The sequence below is a fragment of the Euwallacea fornicatus genome, chromosome 5 (assembly GCF_040115645.1).
Source record: "Euwallacea fornicatus isolate EFF26 chromosome 5, ASM4011564v1, whole genome shotgun sequence".
Classification (NCBI taxonomy): Eukaryota; Metazoa; Arthropoda; class Insecta; order Coleoptera; family Curculionidae; genus Euwallacea; species Euwallacea fornicatus.
Window position 1 is genome coordinate 2,815,696 of NC_089545.1, and position 22,434 is coordinate 2,838,129.

General features: G+C 34.0%; 3 protein-coding genes across 9 annotated transcripts; 1 reads left to right on the forward strand and 2 right to left on the reverse strand.

Moving 5' to 3' along the window:
• Positions 1 to 14: 14 nt before the first annotated feature.
• On the reverse strand, positions 15 to 1,574 carry Naxe (NAD(P)HX epimerase). Of its 2 annotated transcripts, XM_066282909.1 has the most exons (6): positions 1,477 to 1,574; positions 994 to 1,196; positions 707 to 932; positions 508 to 656; positions 305 to 447; positions 15 to 252 (listed from the first exon to the last, which is right to left on the reverse strand). In XM_066282909.1, the coding sequence occupies exons 2-6, from the start codon at positions 1,078 to 1,080 to the stop codon at positions 24 to 26; spliced, it is 834 nt and encodes a 277-aa protein (XP_066139006.1). In that variant the 5' UTR covers positions 1,081 to 1,196; positions 1,477 to 1,574; the 3' UTR covers positions 15 to 23. The 2 variants fall into 2 exon arrangements, with proteins under 2 accessions (XP_066139006.1, XP_066139005.1); XM_066282908.1 differs by lacking the exon at positions 1,477 to 1,574 and having other exon boundaries at positions 988 to 1,196.
• A 243-nt stretch (positions 1,575 to 1,817) lies between these two features.
• Positions 1,818 to 21,077, forward strand: Gdap2 (ganglioside induced differentiation associated protein 2). Of its 6 annotated transcripts, XR_010732120.1 has the most exons (13): positions 1,818 to 2,001; positions 4,483 to 4,685; positions 5,049 to 5,191; positions 5,695 to 5,827; positions 5,884 to 5,993; positions 6,137 to 6,278; positions 6,338 to 6,435; positions 8,028 to 8,196; positions 15,847 to 16,000; positions 16,651 to 16,845; positions 18,159 to 18,302; positions 18,368 to 18,476; positions 19,924 to 21,077. XR_010732120.1 is itself a non-coding variant. In XM_066282427.1 (12 exons), exons 2-12 carry the CDS (start codon positions 4,492 to 4,494, stop codon positions 18,407 to 18,409), a joined length of 1,524 nt encoding a protein of 507 aa, XP_066138524.1. In that variant the 5' UTR covers positions 1,818 to 2,001; positions 4,483 to 4,491; the 3' UTR covers positions 18,410 to 21,077. The 6 variants fall into 6 exon arrangements, 5 of the variants coding, with proteins under 5 accessions (XP_066138524.1, XP_066138528.1, XP_066138526.1 ...); XM_066282427.1 differs by having other exon boundaries at positions 18,368 to 21,077; XM_066282431.1 differs by lacking the exon at positions 1,818 to 2,001 and adding an exon at positions 2,088 to 2,329 and having other exon boundaries at positions 18,368 to 21,077.
• LOC136339306 (guanine nucleotide-binding protein subunit gamma-1-like) lies at positions 20,759 to 22,389 on the reverse strand. Its single transcript, XM_066282434.1, has 3 exons — positions 22,226 to 22,389; positions 22,051 to 22,159; positions 20,759 to 21,832 (listed from the first exon to the last, which is right to left on the reverse strand). The coding sequence occupies exons 2-3, from the start codon at positions 22,057 to 22,059 to the stop codon at positions 21,629 to 21,631; spliced, it is 213 nt and encodes a 70-aa protein (XP_066138531.1). The 5' UTR covers positions 22,060 to 22,159; positions 22,226 to 22,389; the 3' UTR covers positions 20,759 to 21,628.
• Positions 22,390 to 22,434: the final 45 nt, after the last annotated feature.

Here is a 22,434-nt window from a genome sequence, read left to right on the forward strand (position 1 = left end):
ATAAAACAACAGCATTCCAATTACTAGTACTTTAATGAAACACAACATTCTGTCCCTGGATATTTTGGCAAGTCCAAATCATATTTTTGCGCCAGTTTTGGTGGCACAAATCGACCTCCTATATAATGATATTTTCCCTGAAAATGGGCTGCACATTTTTTGGGAGCTGTCAATGAAATTAGCAACTCAGGTTTAATACCTCCTTCTTCTGGTTCTCCTGTTTCAACATTCCATCCACTGGGAATATCAACACTGGGCAAAGAAAAATTATTTCACACTCATTTGGAACATATTGGAATTTCACCTTGCAATGGGAATTGAAGAAGTTTTCATTAAATCTATTACTGGCATAAAATCTTTTTTCACAGGAGGCTTGAAGCTGAATCCAAACAATGCATCCACAAATAATCCAAATTCAACATCAATTTTTGATCTCTCTGGTAATTCCTTGATAAAAGCCAAAGAATATAAGTTGCTGCATAAAGTCAACAATCAATTCAAACCTACTTGCAAGATAGGAATATTCAGTGAGCAACACTGATGAGTAAGATTGTGATATAGCTCTTTGTCAGTCTGTTTTGGATAATACACCACAGGGTTATAGTCGAAGAACTTTAAGTGTCTGGCACACACTAACCCATCTCCCCCATTATTTCCTGAAAATTTTGAGTAATTCGTGATTTAAGGGAATTTAATGGCAGTATACCTGGCCCACAACAAACTAAAACAGATTTATTTCCAATAGAGCTTTGCGGAAAGCACTTGTTAATGGACACTGCACAGCTAAGGCCTGCTAATTCCATGAGTTGATCCACTGAATACTTGTACTCATTGAAAAGCTCAACATCAATATTGATTGCTTCTTCTTGACCTAAGAATTTAACCATTTTTGTGGTGTTTGCATGCAAAAATTTGCATTCACTAAAGAAATTCTGAAATGATGTAGTAGTTCAAGATTTGTGATTATAAAATACTTTTTTAAACTACTTTTACCTGATGTTTTATGAATTTGTTTGTGTTTAATCTCAAAAATAATGATAAGAAATTCAATTTTAAATTAAAATAAATGAAATTATTCATTACAAGTTAAACAATTTTTTAGTAACCCATTTATTTATTTCTTTTCTCTGCAGGTCCGTCCAGCTTATCTTTTTCTTCATGAATTTCTCTTTTCACTGGAGGCAATAATGGCAATACTGCAAAAATAAGAGGATTTTGTATTATTACAGCACAACAATATGCAAACTACATGACATCATTCCGTATGCGCATATCGCTAAATTTCTACTCAATTACCAAATAAACATTAAAAATAATAAATTAATTAAAATTATTTAGCACATTACTCATTGCCTTTTGGGTGAATAAATATAATTTTTGACTTCTCTGTTCAGTTATAAAGAGTTTAATCCTTTGTAGTTTTCTCGCACTATGAACCATTTTGGACTAATAAATATAACTGGTTATAATGCATACCTTAAACTTAGTCTAAACGAATTCTTCCTTGAAATCAAAATTTGAAATTAACGATTTTAATGAGAAATCCTAATTAGATCGCGTTAGAAACATCGCTAGGGCATTTTAAAATTGTTGAAAGGTTTAATTAATTAGACGAAAAAGAATAAAAAGAAGCTTTGATATTGAGAATTAAACAAAGAAAGAGCTACATGGATTGCAGCTGCATTACTTTAACACAGAGGCTGGATTTTCGACGCTTAGCATTTGTTCAGGCGCTCCAGTTTTTACATATTTTTCAATGGATCCACTCAGTAATGACGTCTGTCAGCCAAATTTCAAATTTGATTGACAATTGAGTAATTGTTTATTTTATATTTAGGTGTGTGGTGTGTTTGTTCAAGTGCATTTATTAAGTTGTTAATTATTACCAATAATAACAAGCACTGTTTATAAGCGAGCCAGATTAATAATATTTCGCACTATAAATTCTGTTAAGTTACGGACAATTTCATTCGTTCCAGTTTTCTGTTATATAAGCCTTAGGTAGGTTAAAGCCGGTGGCCTTGGCCCTTTATAATGGCCCTCTTGGGTTTGCCCTGAATAAAATATGTAGAAACTTGTTAACAACCCCCAGGTTAAGGTATTGTTTATTGTCTATGAGACTTTAATTACTTTCAGTTCTTAGTACAATTCCTTAACCATATCTTTGCTTAGCAATTAAGAAAGGAAAAGCTATGCATGCTGCCCACCTATAGAATTTTGCTTGTGAAATTTTTATGTATTTTCCTCAGTATTTCCTAGGTGTTCCACATTTCATGTCCTCAGGCGTCACAATTATTACCAGTTGTAAGAAGCTTTGTGAACTAAATAGGTAAATGTACAAATAATATTGAGTTGGTCTGTAGTATTAATGAATGAATAAATAATTTTAGATATACAAAGATAATAGATAATCATCACAATACACCTTATATTGTGTGCTTGGCCTATTACAAATAGATATGCCACTTGAGTTCTCAGAGTTTGCAATCAGTTAAATCAGTTGAAGTTGCTAGTGAGGTGGTTTTAGTTAACTGTTAGTTTTTCAATGGAGAACAGAATCTATTCTGGTTGAACAAAAATGTGCTCAGTACAGTGGTTATGGCTCCTTGCAAATGTTTGAGTTTTTAATTGTCCAGAATAGGTTTTCTTTCTGAATGGAACAGAGTTAATGTTAAAAAGTTGTATAATTGATCAGAAAACAAAACAATAGCAAGTATAATAAGGAGATATAGTCTTTATTTCAATAATTTTGACTTATCAATTTGCAAAAACTGTTATCAGTTACAGAGGTTATTTGTGTAACAGTTTGGGATATGATGATAGGTATTTATATTGCAGTTAATATAGGAATTATCAGATATTTGATTAGTGATTAGATTTTCTTTGTACTGTTCCAAGTTATGTAGTCTTGAATTTCCAATATTCAGTGAGGAAACTATCTTTTACTTCTTTAAGTGAAATCTATTACATTCTTATTAAAGTAAGTTGGATTTTAACTAGTACATCATTTCTTTTAAAACTCTTTGACTCTTATGCAGTATTAAGATGCAGGACATTTGAATGTTCAAGTTTATAAAAAATGATTGGAAAAATAAGGTGGTTTCTCTAATTTTTTGCCAATAACATCAAAATAATGACAATGCAAATGCAAGAGAGAGAAAGTTTATAAATTGAACAGGGAATTAAAATTTTAATGAACAAACCATCAGCGATTTGCTTCAAAGGAGTAAAAAGGGTCTTTTCTAATGAAAAATTATCGCCCTATAGATTTTAATAATAATATATGAATCGTAATTTTGTGGAGCTGCAAAATAAAAGTTTATAAAAATCTGAAATTTCAAAATAAATCGTGATAATATATCAATTCATAGTGTGGTATTGGCATAGGTCATCTTTAACATGTAGGAAGTATTGCGAATGTGTATTATAATATTGAATTGTTTTTTTTTCTGAATCTGATACGGAAACCTAAAAATAGCTTCAATAATCTCTATTCTGTTGCTGTTTTTAAACAAGTAACAAAACAATATTAAAAGGTCATTTACATATGATGCTAATTATCGGAACGGAGATTTTACCTAGGAAATGTAAAATTGGTCTCTTTTAAAATTTTTCAAACAACTAACCTGCCCTGTAATCGCTTTATCGTTCAGCTACATCAAGAGCTTTATGTTATAGGTAGCATGCTATTATGTAAGCTGTAATCCGAGATATTGACTTGTGGTGACCCACTTTTAATTTTACGACCGTTCCTTCACATCCAAACGGAAACCGTTTAAGGTCATTTTTTTCTTCTCGGCGCTATCAAAAATGCAAAGCCATTTATCAAGTTTGCGTCAAGTTCACCTTTCCTGTTTTATATAATGGGAAAACTAACATATAAGCAATACAATTATTGTTTCTTTCTTTTTTATGTGAAAAATCGAGAAGTTACATCAGGAACACAAACATGTTCACAAGATAAGTAAAAGATAAAACTAGAATTAATATAAATAACTAAAATAAGGGATAAAGCAACAACCAACTGGTAATGCGGAATATTAATACGTAATTATTAAAGCATTTAAGGTCATTGCGGTTAAACGAACGAGAAGTACCGTGTTGGGTTTCAGTATTTCGCAATTGATCTCTGTAAGTATTGTTTATCTGCGTAGAACTTTGGGTTATTTGTTTTTTGAAGAGTAACAGGAAACCAGGAATTGCTGTGAAAACGAATATTCCTGAAATACATAAGTACCTACTTAAATATACTCTGGTATTGTTCATTGTCTTTTGCTGTCTATTATCATTTACCAAACCGTGACTAGCGCTTGAGTCAAAACAGGAAATCCGTAGTTAGTATTGTTCCCCAGTTATGTGGTTTAAGTCTAGACAAAATTGAGTTAATAATATTTAATACTGTGATCAAAGGTGTGATAAATAATTTAATTATTATGGTGGGTGAAGGTGAAATCGGAGCAATACTAGACGTTGAAATTTCAGGTGTACTGAATGCGCATCGTGATGAATCCGGAGCCCCTGGGCCAAGCGCCCGAACCAGTTATTTCCCCTCAACAGTTGAGTAAATGGGGAGACGCCTTGCCTTCACAACACGCCTCCGTTTCCATACCTGCTGGAGGCGCGAGGAGCCCGAACGCGTCCCCATTTCCTTGGGACGATAGTATTAATCACAAAATAGTTTTGTGGTAAGTACAAAAGTCTCCATAGATTTTTAATTCAGGAATAATTTTTTTAACATAAACGATTATTTTAATGTTTAGTCCATGATTCTTTGGCATGTGTTTATGAAAGAAATTTTATGTAGAGTGCATATAACTATACATACAGAACTGCACCAGAGATTCATTACGTAAAAATTTTACGTTGGCAATTCAAAATCCTGTATTTTGGAAATGAAGTGACTCCGAACATGTCCTTATACGTAGTTTTTTACTATTTTCATACAAGGAATATTAGTGTTACTATCTTCTAAAATTAAACAAGGTTTCTTGGTATTACACGTTTCACATTTTTTCATTGCTCTCATTATGGATATGAAATTATTGCAGGGAAGGGGATATAGCAACTTTACACGTGGATGCTATAGTCAATTCCACAAACGAGTATATGAATGACAGTAACACAGTGAGCGCCAGTATATTTCGAAGAGCAGGCCCTCGTTTAAAAGACGAGATTAAAATTGACGTCAAAGGTAGGAATAGTTATCCTCAATCCACCACCTTTAAAGCTTACTTGACTTATTTTAACTAAGGCTGGAACATGTCCCAATTTGGTTATTTGAATATGTACTTATTGACAAATGTAAATATTCGATTTCTACAACTATTCAAAAAATATCCACATTATTTAAATAATTTGGCTACTGAAATCATAACTAATGGATACCAATTCTTGAGTTTTCTAATTTAAATCTGACATTCCTAGAATTTATCAGTAATTTCTGAAAATGTGGCTTTCAAAAGAATCACGGGTGTTCAGATGTTTCTTTGAAATGGAATTTTGTGGACAAGTAAAAGTCCTTTATTGCGATCGAAGGTCTATTGTGCATCCTAAATTCTAGGATGTAATTTACTTAAGTATTCCATTAATTCTAATAGAAATTCCAGCCTTAGCCTTAACCGAATTTAGGAATTGCATAATTCATTGTTATCTTCCAATCTAAGTAAGTTATTAGCTGTGCAAACTTTTTTTTAGAGTGCCAAACGGGGGAAGTTAAAGTTACTCAAGGCCATTCTCTTCCCGCCCGGTACGTGATCCATACCGTGGGGCCCAAATATAATATTAAATATCAGACTGCTTCCGAAAATACTCTCCATATGTGTTACAGGTAAATGCGGCATATTGCTGTTGCAGAAAACACTGATTACTGTAATATGTTTTCAGGAATATATTGCAAAAAGCAAAAGAAATGGGTCTGCACTCTATAGCAATACCTGTTGTTAATTCCTTGAAGAGGAATTACCCTCCAGATCAGGGCGCTCATATAGCATTACGTATGTGTCTTTATATAATACGGTTTAATATCCTGTTTACATAGTTTTTCGCTTTGAAAATGATAAAAAAATATAAAATAGACATATAATTTATCATTCATTACTTTGCTATTTATGAATGAAGCAATAATGTATTTTTTTAGGGACTGTTCGTCGCTTTCTGGAGCGACACGGCAACTCGCTCGACACTGTGATATTTGTTGTTGACAAAGTAGATTTAGGTATTTACGAAGTGTTGTTGCCTCTGTATTTTCCCCGTTCGAAACAGGAAGAGGACGCCGCCAGGTAAATATGGAGATGAGAAATTGAGCCGAACATTACTCTTTGGTTTTATATGTGTTCAGGTACCAGTTGCCAAGCGATATAGGCGGTCCAGATGGCGAGCCAATCATGCCTGACCGTCAGATTAGAATTATAGACAATCCGCAGCATACTTTACATGGTAAGTTTTTATTTTAGAGTGCACTAGCGCTACTACTAGCTATCACTGGTATCAAAGCTAATTTATGTGGTTAACATATAAAAATCGTGATAAAAGTTTTTTGAACGCATAATTTATTATTTCGGAATAAACGAGTGTAAACTACGCAGAAACTGAAAAGGAATTCATTATGTCGTCAAATATTTAAATAATTCTTGTCAAGGTATGTTCTCCTATGAAATTATTTCCTTTTCCTCGTTAGCGACGTAGTCCTTTGTGTGGTGTCTATATCATTGTTATGATTGGTGTGCATAAAGAGGGCATGTCGACTTGATTGAATTTAATTATAAATAAGCTAGCAGATTTAATAAAACAGCAAAAAGTTTATCTTTAAAGTATGTTTGGGGGGATACACTATGTGTCCACCGGCTTTCTTTTCCAGAAAAAAGTTGTTTGACTGTTCAAATTAACCATTATCGGCTAATAACACAGTGAATGGGGATAAACCATCGGACGTTTGAGTAAATTTTCTGGATTATTTATTATGAAAATAAATGTATACTTAGTTTATTTTAATTTACAAACCTTATGCATAAGATATTCAATAACTGAATTTTAAATAACATTAGTAAAATTTGTAGTAATAGAAGAAAAGTTTGAAAAGAAATACAGGTTTCTTCGTTCCCAACTGATTTGGTAGGATCGGGTAATATTGGCGCAATGTAAGCATGTTATAAGTCTGATGACAGGGGTTTTGCTTATTGTTTCCCCTTATGGTAAAATCACTTTGCGGAAACCAATTTTACTAAGGCGAATTGAATACCTAATATTGTTATGCGGTCATTAAATATTATTCGTCATTTGCCTAAAAGTAAAATATTTTTGTAGTATGTTGTTCAAGTTGTTAACTTTTTGTAAGTATTCGTTATTACAAATAAATTGTTAATAAAAAATATGAAGAAAAGTAGCCCTGTTCCGATGAAGAGTTGCTAATTTTCTATTAAAAAAATGAAATGGTATATAAAACGTGCTCAGGACGTGGGCAGTATTTCTTTTGAGATAAATAGAAGAGGTCCATAGTTACGTCATGACCCGTGCCGTAATGTATATTCTCTCATTTATTTTGAGTGTTAAAGGTTAACAACAGGTACAATAGATATCTGTGTTTTTATATTTCCTATAATTTTGCACGCAAATGTACATATTTACCTACGTACTTCCTCTCGCCTAAAAATGAGGTATTATATGCTTCAGAAACGTCATTCTACGTAGACAACGCAGACATCAATTTGGCTTATCTATCAGCTTTAATAACTAATCTAAATGACCCGTGAATTTGACGCCTCGCAAAAGCTTAAGAATTAACTTAATCCCGAAGCAAAACACATTCCAGGAATATTTACGTTCAAACTGTTAACAAATTATTACCTCCGATCTTGTTCTTGCCTAGTGGCTTCACAAACACAAACATTAATACCAAAACGAAATAAAACCAAATGTCGAAGACCAGCACCTTGCATTTAAGCATTTTGAAAAATGATTAATGAGGCGTTCGATGATTTTTGTAAGTGTTGTATTGCTAGATGGAAGCGACTAAATGTGTGTGATTTCAGCTGAAGATGAAAGTCTTTCGGCATCGCCGCATCTGGAAATCACCCTCGGCGATGCTGGCACCTTTGCTCAAATGCAGGCCGATCCCGACAGGCAGAGACTGCTAGGGGAAAGGCCATTTACCGATCCCATTGCCAGTATCATCATTCAGGAGTTGGAACACCAGGAAAGGTCGGTCTTTTTTTAGGTGCAAACAGTGCCGTATTTCGAACGTCAATATCGCGAAAATAATTGGAATTCCATGAAACATTTGTAACATCCAGAGATGTGTTAGAATATGACACAACATTTAAGGTATGTACAGGGTTTTCATTTTTATTTTGACACCTGAGTGTGGTCTACTTTGCAGAAACACCCGGTACAGTTTATTGGTACATAAATGTTTCAGTCATATTTAAAATAATGAGGTCTCGAGTTTATGAGTTATATAGTTATATATCCTATTCACATTGCCTTAGAAATTAGGTTTGATCTATTTACATTCCACCGGCCCAATTTGAGAAAGGGCTAATTTTATCCGAAGTTTAATATCAATATATTCTGGAATCCTTTAATCGATTTCTATAATTTTTTTTAAATTTTGCTCTCTTCAAGTATGTGATTAGCTTATTAACATATTTGAACGGTTCGGTCCCTCGTTATGTTGTTTGCTACTTCACTTTGACAATAGTCATAATAAAATTAACTAAACTGCATAGAGAAATCGTGATTCTACAACATGCCATGGATAAGAATGCTCTCTATTAGGGGATAATAAGTAAGAGATAGATTAAATTATAATAGAAGGAAGGTAAAGTGCGTTGAAAATCACTGGAATATCACGTTTTAATTCTTCGAATTTTAGCCCCTTAATACATTCAACAGTTTTACTATTGCCTTCCAAAAATAAATCATTTTAGCTTTGTACTTATAGTAAAATCAAAATTGAGCTTAGCGTTTGTATACATATATAAATTTGCGTGAGCATAAATACCTTCATCAATTCATCATCGCCGCGGACGTAAACTAGTGATAGCTATCTTTGTAGGCCAAGCTTGTTCCTTAATCTACACAATATCGATCTTCCTGTCATCCCTAAAACTACTGCCCTTTAGTCAACAATATTGTTATTTGTTTTCAATTTTAGCTTATATGAAGGTGAGTTTTACTGACAATTTTAAAGAGTGAAGCTATTTTAATAAATGCATGTTCACCCTTTTTGTTCACGGGCGGGCCGGTCATGTTTTTTTTTCAAATGGTGTGTCGAAATAATCTGTTCATGAGATACATAGACGCAATGATTGCACTGTAAAATTGAAATTGGACAGGAAAAAAATCTGTCAAAAATCAACTCAACAATTTTCACAGCTGTGGTAACGATAATTATGCCATTTGAATTTGTAAAAATCTTGATTTATGATTGGTCGACTAATTAAGATGTTACATCCATTATATATATCTTCTATGTACATAACGAACATTGAAAGTGGTCAAATTTGATAAATACATGATGTTAGAAACTCAGAAAATATCGAATGTTATTAGTTTGATTGAGTGGCTTCTAACGACGCTTATTTGTCAAATTCAACCATTATCATTGTCTATTGTATATACAGGGAAAAAGCATCTGATGTCAATGACGAACTGAGATTTTTTATAAGTTAAAGTAACCTAAACTTGAAGTAGTCGTTGAATTTGTAAGATAATTCACCAAATTTGGTTTCGATGGCGAGAACTAGCATTTGTCTATAGTCGATACTTTCGAATACATAAAGCAGCATTTTTAATGAAACTAGGAAAATAATCTGTTCTGCTTGCTCATTTATGCCAATATCCCTGAATTAATTATTGTATTGCTGCGTGTGCAAAGAATTAAAGTGCCACGTGTCGTAACGCTAACGTAGAATTATATACCAATTATTACACAAGTCTAAAATTAAAAAATATAATAGTCCCTTAAGTTGAACCCTTAGGGTTTAGCCCCTTAATATCGTATCCTCGATAGTTTATTTATTATTCAATCTATTTGGAACGTAGTCGCGACAATAGAGCCCGCGACTTGGCCCCAGTTTGTAGGTCTATTGCGTTCGAACTCGCGTAGAGCGTTCGATTTTACGAGTTTGTGAAAGTCGAAGCCAGACCCATTTCCGACCTGAATTCAAGTTTAATATTGCATAATTCAGTATGGAGGATGTAGTGGACGAGAATAATTATATTCCTGAAAAAATTCCACCCAACGTCCCTTTTAAGAACGCTTTCTACGTATGGATGAGGAAGGCGAGGTAAGTGATTAATACCTTGTTGCTAGTATACAGGGTAAGCATGTTGTATACGTGTGAGACATATTGGTCATATTTTCTTTTTTCGCACTATTCTTAAACGACCTATTTACATTCTGGCGCATACAAATTGAAAAAAAAAACGGCAAAATTTATTTTAAATTATTTTTAACGTCAACGGGCACTTTTTGCCGTAGGGCGTAAGAGTCGCAAAAAATCTTGTCCAATTTATTTTAAATTATTTTGCTTTAATATAAGTTTTCGTTATCAACACCCCGAAACATGCTATTCAGGGTCCACGAAAATGATGACTCAGCATTTAGCTCGCCTTTGTCATAAAACTTTTTACGCGTTCATCTGATTATTGCCCTGATATAAGCAAATGGGGCGTAAAATTTTATTCACCTGTATAGTATTCCCTTATATTTTGCGCCCGGAAGTACAAAAATAACTATTAATTACAATGCTATTTATAAATTTCGAAATCAATATATAGTTGAGGTCACAGATATCAAAACTTTGACTGCATCTTCTGAGTCGCTGACCTTTTGGCTTCCCTCCGTGATAAAGTGCTAAAAATGTCCTAGACATTTAAATCCCGTGTGTCGTTACCTTCTGCCAGATTACAATAAGGTTACCCCATTTTAATAACTCAATAGCGGATTTTGGAAATGTTTGCCATGGGCTCTCTAGAATCCTCGCAGTATTGAATTGAATAACTTTTATTTGATGTGATAACTATAAAACAACTTTATGCTTTATTCATCAGTTCTACCTTTCGCCAGGGGATAAATGTAGATCACTATCTCTAAATATTGAATCGGCTCGAAAAGCGGAACAGAACATCCACGCCATAAACTCTATACAATTCGCTTCAACTCGTAGATACGAAGTTTCACAATTGAATTATATTTTCCATTCAGACGTGATGACGAGAAGGGTTTGATATCAATTGCGAGGTTTGATGGGGAACAAAAAAGTGCCACCAAACACAGACTGCAGTGCTTAAGTAAGCGAGAGTCAAAAATTGCTCTTTTGGCTTTTTTTTTGACTACATAAAATCGGTTTTTGTGTGACTAACTGATTTTGGAAGGAAAAATGGGGAGTTGCAGAAAATGTGTCGTAGTCACAGTGTTAGTAGAAGCATTTTGTACCGGCTTATTTCTATAAGTATTTCTGTCGGAAAATTCATATTTGTCTGCAGGATGTTGTGAGAATAGATGAAAATAGAATCCGCGCATTTAGGACAATGATGGTGGAACAATAAAATGACAAAATCAATAGTAGAACCATTGTAGTTGGAAAAGAGGTCGTCGACGGACTGGATTATAATAATAATAACGACAAAGGTCGGGCGTGCATCATTTAACCTTTTGTTTACGATTTTAATTTTTCTGTCGATCATAGATGTTCAATTAATATTTTGTCAATACGGCCATTTACATTTCGCTTGCATCGCCGTAAGATGCACAGCGATCACGTAAATGTTACATAAAGAGCGAACAAAAAATTCATAAAGACCATAGATATTTTATTGCGTCATTAGTGTCGCAGATCGTCAGTTCCTGCTTTTCTAAACGGCAACCACAGCTTTTGATGGCGTCATTTGAAAGACCGCGTTATTCTGCATAGAATGATGAATTTCAGTTACGTAACAAGAGTTTTTAGAAAGAAATTCTTTACGTATTGTTCGCTTTACGAGTAAACTCGGAATGTTGCAAACGGATAAAAAGCAGCCAAACTGAATGTGCAACCCGGCACGGTGCAGAGTAGCTCGTACCGCTGTAGAATAACGTGTTCATTCAACTGGCGATATAAAAAATTGCTGTTGAAAACTAAAAAAAAAAAGGCAGGTGAGGTCATATCTTGGACCGAAATTACGTCACAAAGTACGTTTTTGTCAGAATTTCAGTGTTTAACATGTAAATTCGACGTGTCCGAATAATTTTTTCCCAGTTTCCAATCATATACATTCGCATTGCATGTTATTCCAACTTCGCATATAAACGTCGCAAATGCACACAAATAACGAACAAATAACTTTTTTATACCATTCTGGTTGTTTTTATCGTGCAGTTAGTTCAAACACCAGCAGGTGTTAAACTTACGCAAAACTTCTGCAATAAATCCCCAAAAAACTATTATAAACTTAATTGGGCTAATATAATACTTAAGGGGCAATAAAAGTGTATAATCCGTGTTAATTTTCCCATTTTGGTGCCGGACGTGCTGCTCGTGTACGCTCTATTTAAACACGAATAATGAAAAAATTATTATTTGATTCAATAATAATTCATGCAGTTCACTTGTGTAATCGATGTTATTTTTTCAATTATTACTGCGCATTGCCCGAGTTATGCTGTGGAAATGACTAGATTGCCTGTAATTGAAGCTGCAAAGCGTCACTTTTAACGTCTAGGGCGTCAAGTAACGCTTTTATTGCCTAGGATAAAAAAAAAAATTTAATCAGCAGTTTTGTACTGCCTAGGCAGTAAAAGTGGAAAATTTAAAAAAGAGAAACTGCAAAGATGATTTAAAAACGGATCTCAATAGGTGCCAATTGGAAGGAAAATTGTGCGTTTTACGCGGCAAAAACGCAATTTCCGGCCTTGGGTTACTTTGTACTACTCCATATTAATACCCCTGCGCTAGTAAATGGCTACTTTTTCGCATTGTGAAACAACATACTATTGCCGCTCTCTCTTCATTTCCCTTTTATGTAGAAAGTATACAAAACATGTGAACATCAAATTTCCATGGCTTGCCGCCGTGTAATGAAATAAAACAAAATCAATTTGAAGCTTTATTTCTACTCATCACGTCGAAAAGGTCAGGCCTTGTCGAACATAAAATTGACTTATTATTAATTGGCCATGTAATTACATGATTTTCATCCGCAATTCCTTGGATTCGTAATAGTTGTGAGATTATAATTTGTTTAGTTTTCTCAGCAATTTCGACTCATTTACCCCGCTCAAAATCCAGCCGGCGGTGAAAAATCGCGAAAACATCACGCATCATCACATATCACCCCAGATTGCATTCGGCGCCGCATCGACAGTCACTTGTTGCCCCGATTCGCGATTGTCTCACGGCAAGCGAGTTGCTTAGGCCGGCCACACGCGCCTCAGATTTCCGCGAAGCGAGGAAAGTTTTCGCGGCAAGCTTGAGAGGACAATGTCCGTGGACACGCAGTACCCGACAATTTTTTCGAACGTGGCCAGTTTTTTGGGAATCAACACCACCGAGGCCAATTTGAAATTCGAAGAGGACAGGTAAATCTAGAGGACCGCGGTTCGTTGTCGATTTCCGTGCAAATTACGCGTTTGAGATCAAGGCAGTTTGATTGCAAAGTTTTCTATTTTTAAGTAATTTGTTTTAGTGTAAGGCAAATGACCCAGTTAATACTAACTAAAGTTTAAGGCGAATAAGTTTTATGCAAAAATTTAGCAATAACATTACCTCACAATGAAATAAATTGATGGATTGACTGGAAGCATTAAAGCACCTCATAAGCAACCGACGAAGATATTTGTCTGTCCAGATTGTGTATGAGGAGCATGTTCGATCCCATAAGAATACTTTCAATTTCATAAGAACATTTTTAATTCCATGAGAATGTTTTCATGCAATTGAAGGCTTCGAAAAATTAAATGTAATTAATTTTTTTAATGAGTTTTTATCTCGAAAAATAATTAACTCGGTCGTTTTTATTTATAATTGAATAATTTTGGGTCGATTCATAGTACGTGAGATAACCTAGCATGAGATCATAAGCAATTCACAAAACACTGGGGAATAAACAACTTCAATTTGTTAACTTGCTTTAAAACAAAAATGCTTTGTTTAACTTGGAAACTTAGCGGTGCCTAGTCATTTAATACTTATTACCTACGTCTTAGATGCAAATACCAGGAAGAGGAGTTTTATTTAGCCGCTAACATTGGATAGGATTCCCCTTTGAATGAAATGCGTTTACCTGTTTTCACTGGACGTATTTATAGCAGATTGGACGTCATTAATTGAGGTCGTTAAAAATAGACGTATTTAGCAACCAGCTGACGCTTTCAAGAGCAAAAACTTTTCGAAAGTTGAAGTTTTCGTTTCGAATTAATTTCTAATCCGGCTTTCATTAATGCATGTCTCCCAGAACACATTTATCGAATTGAAAGGGAAGTATAGAGTCAATAACTGGAGGGAGTTAAATTTTATCATCAAAGGAACATAAATTATCATGAGAATATATCACAAGAATTTTAAAAAATTTACCGTCCTCGTCACCCAAGTTTTGATCAGTGGTGTTTGGAAGCACATTCTGGTAGCGGTGTTTTTCAAAGTATCTATTTTTCCAAAGTCAGATCTGTGTTTTTATTCAGTCACAGTTTTTCAAGTTTAAGTTTAGTGTACCACCACTAGATATATACTGCAAAAGAAAAAATTAGTCACTATTGATTGTTTCTGGTTTTTTGGCCCGCTTGGAAAGCGACGAATTTTAAAACTTATTAAAATTCATCCGAATATGTTTTCCGAAGAAAATGTTTGCAAGAGGTCTAAGACGCTTATTCAAAAATCTAAAATGTATTACTAATATTTAGAAATACATAAGCTTTTCATAGATAAGCGCAAATCTATGCCGACACCTACTTCAATAAAATTTAAGCCAAAAAAATAGTCCAAATCTTTCGACGGTTTTCGTTGAAAATTTTATTAAAATACTTCTCTGACAAATGCGAAAACTCTTGCCAGTAAATATTTACTATATGAGAAATATGAGATTTATCAACTGTCGCATTTAACAAAAAGATGATGTTTAAAACTGCTTAACTTTTTTCAGTTAGAACAAAGTACACCGCATTAAAGAACGGAATAATTGTTGATCGAGTTGGAGCAGTTATAAACTCCAAGTGGTACGACACAAAAAAAAAGGAGTACTAGAGAAAGTCGGAAAATCGAAGGAAAAGAAAGAATCCTAAAAATAAAAAAAAAAGAAAGGCGTTAATAAAGTCGAGTAAAACGACAAACGCAACAGAAACAAATCTGAAGTATTCAAGCGTCTAACAAAAAAGTTTCTTGCATATTTCATAATAGGGGACTTTTGGCCCTTTACGTGTGTCCAAATAACAAGCGATTCCCAAACTTCTCGAGCGGTTTGTTTGGTCGTCTATACATATATCATTGCAACTCGCGACTCCCAGTCTGCATGCCTGTTCTGTAAGGGATCTGTATACTTTTAACAGGACATATTAGAACATGCTGTTTTTGATATTTTCAATTTTTGATAGCAACAGTTTAACGTTCTAATAGTACAATTATTTTGGCAGATCATCTTGAAATGCTCACAATAAAATTCTTTAAAAAATATATAGAAAAATTTACCTTAGTGATGTAGTATTTTATGTTCCATACTATTATATTCTGCTTACAAAGGCCAATAAACCGCTATAAAACCAGATAAAACCATAAAAACCCTTATTAAAACATTGCAGCAACTTTATTATATATTTTAATAAACAATGCCCATTAAGGAATCTACGAGCGTAATAAATGATATATCTTTTTTCAGATATGAAAAGTTACTGAGAAGATCGAAAACTGAGGACCTAAGTGAAGTGTCAGGTATAGGGTGTTTGTATCAAAGTGGTGTGGACAGATTAGGAAGGCCGGTGGTAGTTTTCATCGGGAAATGGTTTCCGTTTAACAAAATCAATTTGGACAAGGTAATTTTTTTATATTAATACTTAATTCGAAACCGATTGTCTCAAACGCGAAGCGAGGAGGATATGTTCGACTTAATTATGTTTGCTGCGAACATATGTCGTTGCATATAGCAGCTTTCAAATCCTTTGAAACCTAGTAATTTACTATCCATCAATATAATTCTAACGTGGATGTGTGCAACTGCATGCATGCCTTCTAAGTGCAATAAGTTATACAGGATGATTTTTTTGTTAGTGAAGGAATCTCAGCAACTATAAGTTAAAGTTGTACAGTTCAATGGGAAAATAATTGTTGCAGTGTAATGATTCCACTCACCTTAAGATTTCTTTCAAAAAATTAATCGCTGACTAGATGAGCATTTTGTTTAGCATATTTTTAAGAAACCTGGCACAATGTTTCTCCAAAACCATTTCCTACTCTATTTAGCTCAGAATCTATTTCACTTTCCAATTAAGAAATATTTCAGCTGCTCTTAATTACCTCTTGCCTTTCACTCGACATTTTCCTCGATTGCCATAAAGAAAATCAATTATAGATACGAGTGGAAGTCTGTTGTTTGCAGCAGCTTCAGGGCAGTTACGCAATTAATTTTTGAGCTGGCAAATCTCTGGTGTAATACGGATCCAATAAATTTTCGTCGTAATTGCAGGCATTGCTTTACTTAATCAACCTACTGGACCCGATCGTGAGAGGAGATTATGTAATCGCCTATTTCCACACCCTCACCTCCAGCAACAATTACCCCTCGTTCACCTGGTTGAGGGAGGTGTATAACGTGCTGCCATACAAGTATAAGAAAAATTTGAAAGCGTTTTATATTATCCATCCTACGTTTTGGACGAAGGTAAGTCGCTTTTGAAGGCTCTTTTCACAGCTAATTTTTCATTTATATTGTAATGGGGCAAAAACATGTTTCTATACTGTATATTTTTTCTAAATTTGCAGGAAACTTAGAGTAATGTAGCAGCACTTGATGATAAGCTTAGAAAAATGTGTCGCAACTAAGACCAATTTTTATGCAGAGTGATTTAAAGTTCAGCTTCACGTCGAACGTTTCACAAAAAACTATGACCACATTTTGTAAAACTTTGTAAAAAATTTTCATATAAATTTATTTTTCACGGTTGTATGATTACCAAAATTCTGCAATAATGGATTTACTACAATGTTAAAAATTTACTGCACTTACTGAAAAGAACATAATGGACCGTTTCAAATCGATCCCGAGTGGTCCTAAAACTTCAGAAAGTTGGGGATTTTGTAGCTAAGTAAACCGCACGAAATATTTCTTTGTAATGGATTTATGGCTTAGTGCCTTGCCGGGGTTACTATGACACGGCTTAGAAGGTGTCTCGTTAACAAGTAAGTGAAAAAGAACGCTGATGAATTTATACGCCAATGGAGTTTTCATTTTGTGTTCCATTTTCATCTGCTATTTTCGCTGGCATCGCGGATCGATACATTAAAGCCACGGGAATTATTTAAAAATTAAATAGCGCTGAAGGGTAATCCACAGGAAATTGCATCGACCGATTAAGAACAATTGTTAGCAAAAACCTTGAAGATATGACACTAATTAAAAGTCGATCGTAGCCTTATACGTTACGTCTTAATTTTAAATTATGTTCACACATTTGCCATGAAGCAAAAAAAAATTGGAGAAATATATCATGTCTTTGAGGGCGAGTATCCAAACTGTGCTTCGATGGTAAGCTTTACATCCAGTTTACAAGCTTGAATTTGCTTCGCAAATTTCATTTGTGCAAGCTGAACATGCTACGAATTTTACCACGAATGAAACGAAGCGTATTCGTTACAAGATTTGCTTTTTCGGCAATATTATTATTAACAGAAAAAAGCAAACAAAAAGCACTGACGTCAGCATCGGTGGTAGAGAATGCAAATATTAAAACACAGGTCCGGATCGTAACAAATTTGGAAAATCAGTTCAATGAATTATGTAGATAATAAAAGTGCTTCTCTTTACACGAAGTAATAAATTTAGATTTTCTACTTGATTTTAGAGATATTTGGCTTCAAGTTTGACCTTTAATTACTTCGTAACGTTTCAGTTATTGCCTCATTTATTATGAGTGTGAAAAATTTAGATTAAAATAGCTCCGATATATGTATGTAGCTTTATTATTCTATTTTCAGATGATGAGTTGGTGGTTTACAACCTTTATGGCACCCGCCATAAAGCAAAAAGTTCACAGTTTGCCGGGAGTCGAATATTTATATTCCGTGATGTCCCCCGATCAGCTGGAAATACCCGCCTTTATCACCGAATATGACATGACTGTAAGTGGCATTTCATAGAAGAAAAAACAATAGGAAAGACGACACTCAACTGCCCTCTCTTTCAGATTAATGGTTTGCGATATTTCCAGCCGGGGGCCCCCACATAAGACCGTCGGATCAAGCGAAACATCAAATTAGGACTAACCCTCTAGTATAGTATTAATCCACACACAGGTGATAACATGCAATATTAATAATTTTTTCGTGTTGAAAAAAGCAAAGGAAATTTAGTGCTAATTCAAGTGTGTGCCAATGCCGGTGTTACTAGTAACATTATAAGTGCCCTATTTTTTGAAAAAAAAAAGATAGTTGTCAAAAGCGTTATAAAGGTCACAAATGTCTACAGGGTGAGTGTGTGATAACTTCTGGAGTGTGAATGGCGGTAAATTGGGGTTTGCTTCTAGTGACAAGGGAGATGTTAAGATAAGCGAAGCATCAAAATGCGTCTTTCCTCGGTGTTTCATATCTATTTTAAAATTTTTGATAGATCAAAGTGTAAAATGAGCGAGCCATAATGTCACGTGCTTTATAAATTTACCCTATTACCAGCAATCTTACGTGAAATGTTTGATGCTCGTTATTCACTTACATCTAGTCGGTCAAGGAACCAAACCTCTAACTCTTGCCATTGTCTGTTTTTATAGACGTGTTATCTACTTAAAATTACTTAATTATACCTGGTGTGTGAGTATTATCTTCGTCAACATTAAGACCTATTTGACTTGTATAAGTACCTGCTAAAAAGTGATAATTGCGTACCTAAGTGACTATAGAAATCCCTAGCGTGTTTCTCGGCCCATATTCGCACACCACGTATGTCACTTACGTAACCTAACTTATGCTTACAGGGTTGTCAAAAAGTTCTAGCTTAAGTGCACAAATCGTAGACGAGAGATTCCTTCATCGCACTTTTTGACGTTGTTCACGCCTACCGCGGTTTAAGTGTATTTGACTTTTCGAGATTTCTACTTTTTAAGAATAAGTACATATTCTTATTATAGATCTTAGGGCCTTTCCACACTAAACACACGTTATTGAATATTTTTGAACGCGCGGGTGTGTTTAGTGCGCGAACCAATCAGAACATTCCGTATTTTCAATTAGGAAAAAAATAAAGGCTTTTATGAATGCTGTAGCTAGTCAAAATTTAATATACGTATACATTAGGACAAAATAGGGAGGGGATTGTTAAGTTTTTGCGTTAATCGATAGCTTTTTAGGAGTCATTTCAGATTAACGTCGCTCATATTGGCTCAAATGTGTCGTTGTTCCGGAATGTATACTAAAGTGAAAAACGAATAGTTTTGGCACTGCTGTTTAATAATCATGAACTACTTCAATCACGCTTTGCCTTATTCGGAATGACGGCATTGTTGCCGTTTCAGTATCATCGGACGCTGGGCTTAATGCCTGTGCTACATCTCCAGTATTCGGCATGCCATTTTTATTGCGGCGTATTTAACCGAATTTCAAATCTAAAACCTATCAGGTAGGGTTTATTTTTGCATGGCCAAGCCCAACTTTTAATTTGGGATCGAGAAATAATAAAATATGTTACAGCTAAGACTTGTTGGATGAGTTACAGTAATATAATGGGTGATTCACGGTGTTTTTTTTTAAGGTACGGGACATGTCAGCTGCAGATGGTTGATCTGAAAGAAGTGGAATGCTGCAAAAAATAACAACGAATATTGCCAATGAATCAGGAACCTAAAAATAAAAATATAATTCATTTAACATAGATTTTGAGAAAAAGTCAATAAAATTATTTTAATGTTTCGGTATATATCAACAAAAATTTCTAATATACTGGGAGTTTCATATGAATTTTCGATGATGCCATTGGTTTCAGATATAACTTGGCAACTCTGGATTCGTAAAACTACTACTATGGCCGACCTATGACTCACTATGACCGCATATCAAATTTAAGAAATTGGTTTTCTTTATTCGGCAATATTTTTTAACAGGACATGATCGTGAATCAGCCCCTATTTATGATAGGACAAAAACCTTCAGGTTGAATTTATTGATGTAACTAAGGTTGAGACGTTGTCTGGTTCTGCCATGTACTGATAAACCGTATCTACGATATTTTTGAAAAAAAAAGGATTGAAATTTTCTAATTTAAACCGTTACGCGGAATTGTAATTTTCCAGACACATGAGATGAAATTTAAGCAGGTACCTACAGGGTGTCTTGTTATTTCCCAAACGCTGAGAGTTACAATCGGTTGAAAGTTCTTCATTTACGATTCATTGCCTACTGCAAGGTTTGTAATCCAAAAATTGAAGTTTTTTCACCAATTGACTGATTTTATAACCGTCAATGTTTTGGAGACAGCTAAAATAACTTATAAAGCCACCCTGTATGACATATTTTTTCATAAGCTCCCGGTACCTCAATAAATTATTGTTAAACGGGTACTTCTTGCTCTTATAAAATGTGGTAGTTAGTTTCTTGTTTTGAAACTTTTTAATTTCGATTTTACTTAGTTTTAATTTTTACATTATCCTAACACTAATAATATTACTACATTATTATTATCGTTCATAAGATTGTGTTAGTTTGATTTAGTCTTTGTGTTAACCCTTATTATATTTAGAGGTGGTTCGTTAATAAAGGTTATTCTATTCTTTTGAGAATCACCTCTCATGTTATAATATATTTGTAATAATTTTACCATTATATGGGTACATATTTTATAGTTAAGGGATATCCCGAACATCAATTGTTATCGCCAATCAAATCAATTAAAATTATTATTATTAACAACGCGTTTCACTGTTATTTTTCGATCTAGTCTACACAATACATTAGTTTATATATTACTTTATTGTAAACATGACATTAATTTTAACGCAATCACATCAAAGTGGTCAATATAAAAATTCCAAATTTTTATACAATAAGAAAGTTTTCCCCATAGCACCCATTATTATTTGACAAAGATCAAAATTTCTTGATCTACAAAAATATGTTTGGCACTTCTGCCTTCCAAAAACACATAAAAAAACAGACATAAATAATGTATTGTAATATAATATGAAGTTAAACTATCACGAATATGCCAACAAGGATATGGAGAAAATTTTTACCCTTATAGATAATTACTTGGAAAAATTGGTCCTGTGTTTAACACAAATGATACAAGATTCCTTTAAATCCACATAAATATAGAAAAGTTTTCCCAATAGTAAAATTTGTACTACTAAACAAAAGATACAAAAATCCAGAAATGGTCATTAGAAAATGCATTAATAGGTTCACTGCTTATGAATAAGAGATTGACTGATTTAGATAATCAATTACCCCCTCCAAGGCAATTACAATACCGAGCAAGGGGTTTTCTCACGAAAGGGATTCACTCGCTGACTTGAAAATCCCACTACAAGGCAATCATCAGGTTCATGTTCTTGAATATATTTGATTATATCTTTAACTGCCTGGGATACTGGCATTCTCTTGATAGCTGCCTCGCGGCGAAGTTGTTCAGTAATAGTGCGTTGCTGCTGAAGGCTTGAAACAACCTAAATAAAGAATTATTCTTGATAGGCAACATCAACATTTGTGAGATTAGATTGTAAAGATCTTTAAGAAAGTCGTGCAGCAATAATACTAGTAAAAAACCTTTTGGGAAGAATTAGGGTAGTCAGACTTAAGAATGTCATACTTCTGGCATTCAAAAATTCACCAATTTATCTCCTTTTGAGTTTTTGAAATTCAGGGTTAAGAAATTTAGCCTTACCATGTCCATATATCTAATACACCCCCTTGTGCTTTACCTACTTGGTCTGTAATTTAAGCTTAAATAGGGTGCGGTTTATGTGTATGTAAATCTCGCTAGATTATGGCTTCTGTAATTAAATAAAAATTCTATGATTGACAGGTTCCCATTAGGCCTTATGCATTTTAATGCTTACCGTTATGAATGTATTGTGCTAAACTGGAGCAGTAAACAATTAGCCTGGAAATGGAATTTTTAGGAAAAAATCTTGTCAAATTTTCAAAAAACTCAAAACCAACTTGTAAAAACAGAAATAAATAAAATAATGAGGAAAATAAATTAAAGTCGACGGATTTGTCTTTTGTCTGTCACTGTCACTTCTATTGAAAGAACAAATGAAGAATA

What these genes read in the sequence shown, in the direction of transcription:
- Naxe (XM_066282908.1), bottom strand. Translation starts at nt 1,080, where the DNA reads ATGAATAATTTCATTTATTTTAATTTAAAATTGAATTTCTTATCATTA. An exon ending in TTTAGTTTGTTGTGGGCCAG is followed by an intron (nt 657 to 706) that starts GTATACTGCCAT and finishes CAAAATTTTCAG; the next exon opens with GAAATAATGGGGGAGATGGG. An exon ending in TCTTCAATTCCCATTGCAAG is followed by an intron (nt 253 to 304) that starts GTGAAATTCCAA and finishes TTCTTTGCCCAG; the next exon opens with TGTTGATATTCCCAGTGGAT.
- Gdap2 (XM_066282427.1), top strand. Translation starts at nt 4,492, where the DNA reads ATGCGCATCGTGATGAATCCGGAGCCCCTGGGCCAAGCGCCCGAACCA. An exon ending in CAGGAAGAGGACGCCGCCAG is followed by an intron (nt 6,279 to 6,337) that starts GTAAATATGGAG and finishes ATATGTGTTCAG; the next exon opens with GTACCAGTTGCCAAGCGATA. An exon ending in TCACCGAATATGACATGACT is followed by an intron (nt 18,303 to 18,367) that starts GTAAGTGGCATT and finishes CCTCTCTTTCAG; the next exon opens with ATTAATGGTTTGCGATATTT.